At 35.0% G+C, this 12,460-nt stretch overlaps 1 protein-coding gene across 1 annotated transcript in view; it reads right to left on the bottom strand.

Moving 5' to 3' along the window:
- Positions 1–11,185, bottom strand: part of LOC139144133 (1-phosphatidylinositol 4,5-bisphosphate phosphodiesterase delta-1-like) — a 44,825-nt gene extending 33,640 nt beyond the window's left edge. The window contains exon 1 of the mRNA XM_070714792.1: positions 10,783–11,185. Coding sequence (XP_070570893.1) covers positions 10,783–10,834 — 52 coding nt within the window. The 5' untranslated portion in view covers positions 10,835–11,185. The remainder of the gene's footprint in view (positions 1–10,782) is intronic.
- Between the last annotated feature and the right edge of the window lie 1,275 nt (positions 11,186–12,460).

Here is a 12,460-nt window from a genome sequence, read left to right as displayed (position 1 = left end):
ATGACATCAATACACTTGAAAATTCATGACTGGTCAATTCCTAAACCCAAGATCAGTCACACTATTTAGTACATTAATACTCTCCAGACTTTGTATAAACACCTTGAACTTGCTCCAGATAACTAAAAGTAAATGAAATGTATAATGATTGCCATTACAGCTACAAACTGAGACGGTAATTATCATAACAGGTGTAAACCGCTGACTGTCATACAGTCATTGCAACTTTGTTAAATCATGTTAATAATGCAAACCAAATTCAATGCTGTTAATTTTCACTTTTTTCATTTTCAACTACGATGTCAGCTCTCTGATAGGAAGCTAAGTTTACTCCACATGCGTTTACTAGTTGTTTGAAATACAATTACTTTTTTACTTTTATTGGCATAAAATTGTTGAATAAGTGCCTAAAAACAAATATCCTATAAGTGCCGTTAATTTGCACTCCAGGAAAAATGTATGACTTACACCATAAGTAACCATAATCTCTCAGTTAATTCATTGTACACTCATATCAAGTCTAGTTTAATTGATGGATGCTTTAAATAGATAAATTGAACTAAATAATTAAACGGTCGCTATCACATTCTCAAATCTGTTAACGTAATATTTTTTCTGCATCTTAACGCAAAAATTTACTATACCGGTACATCAAGCTGAAATTTAGACATGATGCCATTGGATAAAGCCTGTACAACTCTTTCTTTCGTGAAAATCCTTTGAAGAACTGATCTTTTATCTGGTCTGAGAAAATATCACAGTGACTGGACTTGTTCATTGGTAAAGGAGGGGTGAAAGGTTAAAGCTGTAATGCCACCATCCAGTGACTTCTTCATTGGTAATAGAGGGGTGAAAGGTTAAACCTATAATGCCACGTACCATCCAGTGACCTGGGACACCGTCATCCTCTTCAGTATTCAGTGAATTTTATCTTTTCAGATCTTTGTTTGATATTTAAATTTTAATCAGATTTATAAATATGTTTTCATGTTAAATCTCCTCAGGAAATTTCAATCTAATTACATGCAAGATAAATGAATACTACTGCTGTCTTCTACATGTATCACTGGTTGTAAAATGAAATCACTATGATGTAATGACAGGCTAATAGAATGGAGACTGATGTCATGCCTGAAGACAAAATGAAAGCTTTATTTGACTAGCAAAACTAAACCATCCTCATATCATTGAAACTTTATATTTTATTTGTGAATAATCCATTGCTGTGGCTATTTTGATTTGCTAAATATTTCTTTTTATCATAAATCAAAAGACCGCTGCTAATTTTATATTTGATTTTCAACTACAGGTATAAACTTGCTTTAAATTCCCTGATTACAACATGACTATGAATCTGTATCCAGGGTTCATATTAAATTCTATTGAATTCAGTGGTTTTGTCCTCAATTCATACACAAATTTTATCGATTGACATATAAATTCTGATGACAAAAGTATGTCATCTCATGTTTTTTCTTTGTATTGTACATTTACCACTAAGATGTGTACTTTTATATATGATTATATCAACACAGGACATAAAAAACATGTCTGTATTCAGTTTACATATTTTTAACTCCCACACAATTTTTTTATATCAGGAAACACCATCTTGTCACCCCTGTCACTTTGAATAATTTTGTATTGTACAGTTATTCATTATTTTATATGAATAAGTGTCTTTGTTTCACTTTGTTATTACATCAACAGCATGCTTGCATTCAGTAATGATTTTTCCAACTTGCTCACAAATTTTGTCCAGAGCATGTTTGTCAATATCCTGAAATCGAACAAATGGAAATTTGTAACATTAACCCCCTAAACGATGGTATCTATGGTTCTGCGTACGGTCCTCCCAACTTTCATATCCTAAGTAATATTAATGATGACATCTAATTGTATTTCACAACCACCTTTCAAGTTTAAGAGACATAATTCACATTCCATACAAGTGCATTTGAAAGAAAAACAGCATCATTGGTGTTTTCAACGATATGGTGAGTACCGGTAGAAGGGCAAGATGTGTAAAAACTTTGATGGGAATTATAACCTTGAATTTGTTTCCTGGTAAAAAGAAACACGCAAAATGTGGTTTACTGGAAGTGAAACCATGGACAGGCCTTTGCTTTGATAGTGATAGTGTTGGTTTAGTTGAGTAATCAGTTTTAATAACTCATCTTTTTGTTCACTTAATGGGCGGTTGTCTGAGGAGATACTGGCATACTTGACAGGTCTCTTAGCAACAGCATACATTCTGGAGAAAATGCCTCTTTGTAACTATGGCAATAGACATATGTTGATATGGTTACCAATGCATTTGCCGAAAATGAAATGCCTGTGATGATATTGTTTATACACTTCAAGTCAACAACCGAATAGCTCATTTAGCAGTCAGATTTAAAATTGTCTTTTTCTATCCACACATAAATATTTAATAAATTTTAACTGTATGAGAAATTCTTTCAAATTTTAACTGTACGAGAAATTCTTTCTGATTTTGACTTTGTTTATATTTGTGTTGAATGAACAACGATATAAATGTATATCTACTGTACTGCCGCAGAACAACTTACAAGTAAGATATTGGCTGTAAATCATAATGCAAGTACTGAATTATTTTTCAACCTGAAAAAAGTACACTCATCCTAACACAGCTATAATTGTCAATGTGGATAACACTATATTCATGAAAAACAATCAGTGAAAGTTGTCAACTTTGAAGATTGCATATGAAACATTTGAACTGTACTCCAATGGATCAGAGGAGCTACATGTACGTGTGAATGTATTTCATATTGGATGGTTGGTAACATCTTCTGAGTAACAACATAGACAGATCAAAATGTTCATCATTCAATGTAGTAGTGATCTTTATTCTTTTCATAAATCTGCATGCAATGATTTGTGTTCTTCCAGTTCTAGCAAAGGGTTTCAAAGGCTTTTCATAGTGACATGTGACTTTTGTCTGTCCACACTTTGAGTCGATTAACTGGTCTATCATAATTGTTCATTAGAAACTCATTGGGTCTTCCTTGTTGTTGGTAAAGCATCCAGGCTACAGAGCTCTATCTCTTTGTGATAATTTTATCCAGATAACAATTAAAAGACGTGAACGCCCTTTTACTGAGATTAAAAAATGTTACAGCAAATAGTGTAGTAAAGTTGACTGAGTCATGAGTACACTATCATGATAAAGTGGCATGATATTACCTGTACTTTGTACAACTGTATTAAACAGTGTATTTTCAAACTTTGATTCTTTAAATAAATATCGGTATGCACGTACATGGAGCAGTTGCTATTTAATGAATCCTAATGACAATGCATTGTCTATGATGTGAGTGTCTTACACTTCACAGAAAAACAATCTTTCTGCAGTATGTGTCAGCTATAATTAATAATTAACTTGAGAGCATTTGTGATGCCTGACAATTCTGAATGTTCTTGGTTACTTTCCTTGAAGTTGAAATAATGTTGATCAATATTGAAAGAATTATCTCTCATAGAACCAGTTTGATAGTGGTACATATGTGAAAATCTGGAAGGCTTTATGGAATCAAAGATATTGCAGTAAGTTCCTCAATGCATTGGGTCAAAATGTATGATGAAAAATAATAAAGAGCACACGTAACTTACAGTGTACGATGTGGCAATCAACAGATCTAAGAGTAAGTACTGCTTTGCCAATTTTAACAAATAACATGTACATAAAAATTTGAAGAAATTAAATCAAAATATTTCTAATTAATCAATGTACATTATCTAACATGATCTTGATCAATGCAATATCTCAAGACCCACTGTCTTCAAATTCCTATCAATGACAAAACTAATTCTATATGTATGGTCACGGACTCCGCTCTGTCCCCTCCAGGGTTCAAAGGTTAAAAACAAATTAGCATCATAGTGTAAACTAATCCAGGTGGAACTATCACCTTATAATCCTATTTCAAAGGCCTGCCCTAAATGTTAACTGGAGTGTTTTCATCAAGCTAGGGGATGTCCGTGATGACACCGGCACAGCTATCAGAACTATCAGCCACTTAATAGGCATATTCATGCAGATCATCTTTGCTGTAAAGAGTTTCAAGTTTACATGTGCAGCACTGTGTTTCAGCACAGTACTGGTCATAAGGTCCACCCCTTCTGTCCATGTTTTCCATCTTTCCTTACTTTATCATTGTCATAATGTTGTTGCTTTAGAATGAAAGGATTATCCATTTTCACATTTAACTGACAACTTGAAAAGCTGATAGAAATTTCCTTCCTCAGTAATAATTTTCCTTCTTCAGTATTCTACTGGATATGTATATAACAGCTTCTACGGAGCAATTATGATTGGGCAATTGAAGGTGTTCTGGCAAGGTGTAAGGTTTTCTAACAGGCACAGAAAATGTTTCACTTAGCATAAATGCATTCAGGAGATAAGATAGATAGGTCACAAACTTTTATCAATGGAGTGTGACTCATCAAAAAAACCAGCAAAAATTGGTGAAGTCATGAGTGATTTTCAAAAATACAAAAAAGTTTTAGGTCTGAAGGCCTAAGGATATGTCATGTGCTACTAGAAATACACGACACGTTCTGAATAAATGACAACAATGTGCTTTGAAGATACTATTCCACACATATTGGCATACATGTACATGTACATGTCATAAATTACCAAGGTTTACCTTCAGGTTCTACTCTCCGTAAAGCCCTGACATCACTGATATCCTTATCACTGTATTATACAACTGCAATTCCAGCAGCAATATTTTTAATGTACCTCTTAAAACACATTTTACATTGACGAGAGTTTGTTTGAGGGTTATAAGGGTCAACTTAACTGCCTGCATGCGTATTGTATAAATTTAACTTTCATCTCATAAAAACTTGAAATGCTGTTTCTTTCTTTAAAGTGGACATAAAATAATGTCGACATTCATCATTATGCAAGTTAGGTGCTGTTGCATGTATTTCTTGAGGCTTTCACATATCACTGACAGATCAGAAGTTTTAAAGCAAACTGTTTAAAAAATTTTGCAGTCTTACCACACCTTTCAAAAATACAAATCTAAAAATTGAACAGTGAAGAGTTTAGGGCTAACACAAGGAGCAAAATTCTGTCTACTCTGCACTCTACAAAAGTATGCCAAATCGTTGAAAAAAAAAATTAGCAAATTATGATTCTTGCCATCCTCATTGAGTCAAAAGATCTCTAATAGTCTATCATAAAATATAAGTGATGTTCTCTCTATAGGAACTGTGAGATGATAGCTTTAATTGAACCTCTTCAAGTCTGAATAAAGTCAACAAACTAAAATACACTGTTTACAGATTGTTACAGATTTCCCTAGCCTAGTTCAGATAAAGCTGGTTATCTAAACCCTCCAGGCAAAGCATGTTATGCAATCTTCAGTGCTTAAAAAACTGTTATCAATCTTTTGTTACTCAACTGACTGTAATAGACCCCCTAGAGTGATGTTGAAAAGTTCATCTTCCATAATTGATATCAACACAGCTTTACACTGCACATCCTATGCAGTAATTAATTATTTAATACCAGTAATTGTGAACTCCTTAGGGCAACCATATGTTGATGTATTCAGGATCACTGGAGTGACAGTGATACATCTAAGAAATACCGTATACTCCTTACTACATTATTATCATTTTTTTACTCCCACCCTTTAATTCTATCATCATTAAAAAAATGTGACTGTATTATAAATTGATGTTGTTTGTCCTTTGTACTATAAATGTACATTCAATCAAAATGCTGTACAGTGTTGCCAAAAGTCTGCAACAAACAGGTACTGGTACAGTAGGGAAAGAAAAGGAATCTTGCAACTGTTCACATTTCTAAACATGTAATTGTAGAGTAAATATACCAGTATTCTTAGAGGACAAGGCAGCACTGAAACACAGCAAAACCTACAAACCAATGTGACCAATCAGCACCTTTGACCTTCCAGACACTGTTGTGGTATATGCTTCACTGATCACGTATCTCTGAGATGACCCTCAATGCAACCTAGATGAGTCTGATGCTACTTGACTGCAGAATGGTTGTGAGTTGTCACTTCAGCGGTAAATGCTGTCATACACAGACACTGCAATCACCAGTTATTCACTATTGAAACCATTAAGGATTAATCAGTAAAGAGATTTCCCTAGCCTATTTCAGATAAACAGGTCCTACGGGAATGAGTGACAACGACAATTCAATGAAACATTCCTTTGATGTAATTTGCAGTTTCAGCATAATATTAATGTTTAAACTATAATTTGCAATTTAATGGATTTGGTTAATAACTGCCGACATTATCAGTGCTGACAGATTTTTACGGCTTTCATTGACTCTATGCCTTGCCATCAATCAGAGAATTGATTTTATGCATTTTGTTTCAATATGGAAGATGAAAATTTATGAGTACATTTGAACACATAATAATGAATGAGCTACAGGTACAAAAGAATTTACACATTTAATTTTGATGTAAGCAGCCTTTGTTTGGTTTGATAAACAGTAACATTAAATGTGTTTGATTTATGGTCATAGCAGACCATGGTGTGGTCTTATAAAACATCCGGGAAGTCATCTACAATTGACACATTCCCGGTATGTATGTGCTTGGTGATAAAGCCGTTACTATGGTATGTATACAGGTACTTAATAGTAATGTGTGTAAAAGTGTATACATGTACATGAAAGTTATTTAAGAAACAGTACTAGGGTTATACCACTTCAGTGGTTGCTAGGTTACAATACTTGTATGAAAAGTGGAAGTTGTTAAGTATCTAGTTCCATATGTATGCATCAGAATACAAAGTCAAAAATACTTTGTAATAGCTCATTTCTAAATTTAGGTAGAATTGGGGACACATTTTGGGAACTCTTAAACTTTTACAATATCCTTTTCACCTACCACTTGTGGAGGCTCATTTTAGTCAAAGCTTTTATAGAGTAATTTTTTTATTGGCTCAGTTTTTTGAAAGTCCGGAATTTTATTTCGGAACTACCTTGTACAGCTCTGGCACTGTAAGGGTATGGTCATGTATACAGATACAGTACCTTATTATACCATAAAACCAGAATGACATGACTGAATGATCACACTGTTGTCAGCTTTTTAAACTTGTTTAAATACTAAAATGTTTGCAGCAAGATTAGCTCAAATCTCATTGGTTTGAAGTTAGTGACCTCAGAGGTCAAGGCATTCTCTAAACCAATCAATATAGCACTTTTATAGTCACAATGTCAATAGAAGAAAGGGATTCCCCAACAAGCCAGTAAACACTTTCATGGACCAATAACATTGATCTTAAAAGGGTAATGACTTTGTATTATTCCCTTTCCTTATTTAACTTTTTGTTTGGGGCCATTTAATTGTACCAAGATGCTTACAGAAATACTGAAATGCCATATTATAGCTTTGCTTCTGATTTTCATGAGAGTGGAAAAAAAAATTGAGTTTTGTTAGTATCAAGAAACTTTTCAATACTGATTTTATAGGAGACAATGGTGACAACAGAAAAATAACTCTTTATTACTGAATATTGCAGGTATTGTTGGGATTCTTCAAATTCCAGTAGCACTCATCTATATGCTGAATATTCACTGATTTAATTTGGCATGTATCGGTATTTGATATTGTATTGGAAAATACTTTCATGTTTCAACAGGAATGCTTTCAACATTTTGTAACAGAAAGGCAGGAATAATAATTCTGACATGTGTTACTCACATGCCAATGTTTGTTCAAATTACTCAAAACCAAGATATATCAGTAAAACAAATGATTTGTGTTGGAAAAGTATAGATGACTTGTGACATTTTGATACAGTAGTTTCTGTAAACTCTTCGTAGTACTTCAAGCGAAAAGGCAAAATACAATACTGGTAACTCATAGCTGTGATAGTAACCAGTAATGTAAAATTATGTATTTTGCCTTTTGGCTTGGAGTACTAGCTAGAGTTTACCGAAACTACATATGGAAATGTCACTCGTCATCTATTCAGTATGATGACAGAAAAGAAAAGCGGTATTTTTTAAAAAAAGTGTTTACACAAGTCTTCCTTTACCTATACATTTACCTGTACAGCTGCACAGTTTTGATTTCATCATCAAGAATGTTCAATACCTTGAAGTTGATGTTTTCTGTGTCTAGGGATGTGTTTGAATACTGTAAACAAGCTTAAGACAATCAACAAATCACTATTTTGACGATTAGCCAATTGCAACTGTATTATATTTGATTGACACATTCACTGAAATTACACAAAACTATGGAAGGAGCTATAGATGAGGTTGGAAAAATTTATGTAAGTTGTGCATACTCTAAAATTGCTCAATAATGAAAGAATAGTTTTCGTATTTGATTCTCACAATGTGATGAATGGGAGGATATGTAAGACAAATAGAAATACTGAAGAGAAATAGGACTAAAAAGGAATGAGGATGTATTTGATTGAGAAAACTTGGCAGGCAATCGGGAGAAATTCTCAGGTATATATGTCAATTTAAAAAAGTTGTATGGCAGTATCGTTATCAATTTTGGAACAAAACCTGCATGTATTGTAAGATTGTGCATTTTTGCTATCAAGATGGTCATTCAGTGATATATTTCTGAATTTATGAAGAATTCTATTAACTTCTCACACTCACCTATGGTGAGTGCTCCCTAACATACCAAAACAGTGAATATACATTTAAGGTGTTATGCCAACAGATGTTATGTAACAATTTGTAATTATAAATAACGGCAAAGATTTGACTCCAGTTCCTTTATCTACCACACCACTACTTTTAACAAAGTCTGCCTAAAACACTCTACCATATTCTTTGGAGTGAAGTTACTGCTTCAAAAAGAAAGCAGTATTTCTTCCATAACAAAATCTACCTGACTTGAATGTATCAATAGAAAGACTTAAATCTGCTGACTGGATTATTTCAGCACAGCAACTTTATCCCACTTTTCAGAGAGTTGCCGATTTTGTTTCCAAATTTTGTGTCTTACTGTGGGCAGTTCCCTATCACAGCCTGAAAAATGTCGGTTAGTACAGTAGTGTTAACTTGGTGCCAGTGATGTACTGGATTCCCAGTGACACTCAAATGCATGAAACCTAAAATCAAAACTGCAAATATGAAAGTGATTTCTTCCATTTTGGTCACAATTTGGAGAAATGCAAAGACAAACAAACAGACGCAGTAAATACTGTGCACTATGCACACAGCAAGATCCCTTTCAACAAAGTTGGCTAGGGAAAAGGTTGCAAGCACAAGTTCATTGGATACTATGAATATCAAGTCGCTTTGTCTTTTGCTAAGCACTTCTACAGATTCACATAAATGTGTTGAATGCGTCAATATTTGCACTGTGCACATGGGCCAATACAATAAATACTGAAACATATGTTGCTGCAATAATGTGTTTAAGAAATCTGACAATGCCATCCGACTGGAAACAGATATTGATCTTAGACACATATACCACGCAGAGACATAAGCCATAAAATATTTAACTTGTTTTTAAATCAATTCAATTAACTCCAATATCTTCCTTGTATAAAAATGCTGAAAAATAATTCCACTTGATTCACCAAATGCATTATTCTTAAATGTATCAGCATCCCTGCCTGCAGCATGTCCTGGTTTGAAAACACAGATAGTTTTGACACTTTCACATTTATGATCACACTTTCTATTCTCCAAACATTTACAAGTCTGGGCTTGAAGAGTTGAAGAAATATCAGAACATGCAATATCATGAATATGGAATACAGACATACTGAAAACTTTAAACAGTGTTTTCCAGTTACTGTAAAAGCATACAGAACTACAAAGGCAACATATGTGACCTTAAATTCCCGAAAATCCCACGCCTGCATCTCAGTAGAAGAACAAATTAAATTCTATTGATTGTTATGAATGATAAGCTTAGTTTTCGATAGTATTAAAAATATTTTGTAAATACATGTATTCATATTGGCTACGTGGGGGTCGAAACATTTTGTGCAAAAGTTCTCAAACGAGATGAAATTGTTTCCAAGGAGGCGTCTTGCAAGTAAATTTAGGACGTGCGGTCCCGGAACAGCGATGTTCAGATTTTCTGAACAGACGCCGAACAAGAATGACTACAATTTACAAATGTACGTACTATGCCATGGCGGTAGAGGCGAGATTAGCCCTGCGTACGATGATGTGTGTTCCCGGTGTTGTACGGCCTCCCACCATGGCCTAGCCGTACGCGTACAACGCCGGAACACCCAGTATTGTACGCACGGCTAAGGCAAGACACAGACTCTCGAGGGTCTATGGGCGAGTTGACCTTTTGTAAATTCATTCTTGAGGATCCCTTGGGGAGACTTCTGTCATTGTAATTGAAAACTTCACTGGATCTTACGCAAGTCTTTGAGACTGCAGGGCAGAATTCAATGGACAAGTTAACTTTAAACGTCTAGCGTCTTATTATTTGTTGTGACTGACTGACAGACTGACTGAGTGGTGTAAATGTATTCGGAAACATTGAGTGCTATACGTAGTGCGTTCATCGGGTCATCGATTGATTTCAGCGCGCCGCTTCTTTTGACTGAACTTCTACGAAACGACGCATTAAAAAGCCCCATTGAAAGCGACTAGTTTCGATAAACTACCTTGAAGCTGAGTGAATTAAATATGACGATTCTTCATACAGCTGGAGGCGTAACTGTAATATGAGATACTTCACCGGCCGCTTGGTTCATCGACTGTGATGCAACAATGTTATCGAAACAATATAGTGGGGACTGGCTTACCTTTCTCCGTGATCGGTCTACTACCCGCCGCACTTTCTGTATCATTGGACATCGTTACTGTTCCTTGAACTACTCAATGGAGTAAACACAATGTTCGGATGTTGAACGTTCAGAAGGTAATGATATATTGGAGATTCTCAGCTTTCTGTATTCCAAAATGACGCTCACCCTTCTCGCACTCTCCCGCGGGCGGTAGTACAAATGACCAAATTTGGCGACTGCGTCCCAGTTTTACCATGCCAGATAATTCCAAAACCAGGGCAGCAATCTTGTATTAATGGTATGGCGGGGTTGGGCTCGTGTCAAGAGACTTTGAACCGTAGCAGACTAGTCACGCTGGTGGACAGTTCGTATCATCCCCATAGGTATGTTTACAGACTGGATATAGTTTACGAAAAGGACTCCCTAGCTTCCTTACTTTATACGAACGCCGACTTACTCAGGCTTGCTCACATTAATATAAGAAAATTGGCTAGGTCACATCTTGAAATTCCAGATTCACTTCTACGGAAGTTATAACAGCTTTATCTGTTTTACGATGCGAAAAGACTTGTTTCGCAAAGTAAGTCAATGTACACGAAATTGCCCTAGCAAACCCTAAGTTCGGCCCAATTACGTACGATACTCCATATAATTGGCCCTAATAGGCCTAAATGTTGGCCTAATAAGACTACATGTTACATGTAAAATGAATAATATTTTGAGGCATAGGGCCCTTAAAGAGTGCTCAACCAACGAGGACCTCAGAAAATATTTTCTATATCTTGCAGTGTATATTTTTTCCTATTTTGTTGTTTGTGTTGAGTTGTTCATGGTATAAATGATTTTATTGTTTCTTTTTTCATCGTTTCAACGTTATTGTTGAGAGCATATATGTCAAAATGTACTTAAGTACATGTTGTTTGGCTACTTAAACACATGCCATACACTTTGCGTTTAACGGTATTCGGTGTATAACGATATAACGTACGATATATTTGGATTGACAGACAACACATGTAAATATACACTGCAATACAAAGTATTTTATAGCTATGCAGGGCTGTACCAATGAATCATGCTGCCACCAAATGTGCGGAATTAAGTGTTCGATAATCTTTTCTCCGAGACAGTCGCGAATAGGAAATATTTCAAGCAAATTCAAAGAGTTTGGAAACAACGAATCCAACCTAGGCATTTTAGTTAAGGTGTTTACTTTCAATCTCTTCGTACATTTGCATGAAATTTCGCCCGACTAGTGCTGAGAAGTACGTGCCTGTCTTCCACTAAGCCTAAAACTGCAAAAGTCACGTGCATCTTTAGCAGACTAACTGAGATTTCGAATACAGGAAAATTGAAGGAGGTAAAAATGTAAAAAAACATTACCTACTGGTATTACAAAACAAATATTCTCAAAAGACTGGGAAGTGAAAACTGCCTTACGATACGACAGGATGGTGAGTTATTTGGTCGAGGACTTCACCTGCGAACATTTTCATTTTCTTTCACAGTTGTTGACGGAAAACAATTTAGACTAAAAGAAAGTAATTTTTCATGTGTTATCGTTACATAAAACCAGGAATTGCCTCAAATGTGTGAAACGTGCCGGTGCATTCTGGGATGAAGGTGAGATAATGCGGGCGATCATAAAATTAAGACTGTAGTGTAAGCTTAGTGATCATCGGTTATATTTGCAAAA

This window comes from Ptychodera flava, chromosome 11 (assembly GCF_041260155.1).
Source record: "Ptychodera flava strain L36383 chromosome 11, AS_Pfla_20210202, whole genome shotgun sequence".
Taxonomy (NCBI): Eukaryota; Metazoa; Hemichordata; class Enteropneusta; family Ptychoderidae; genus Ptychodera; species Ptychodera flava.
This window is presented reverse-complemented; position numbering and strand designations above follow the sequence as displayed.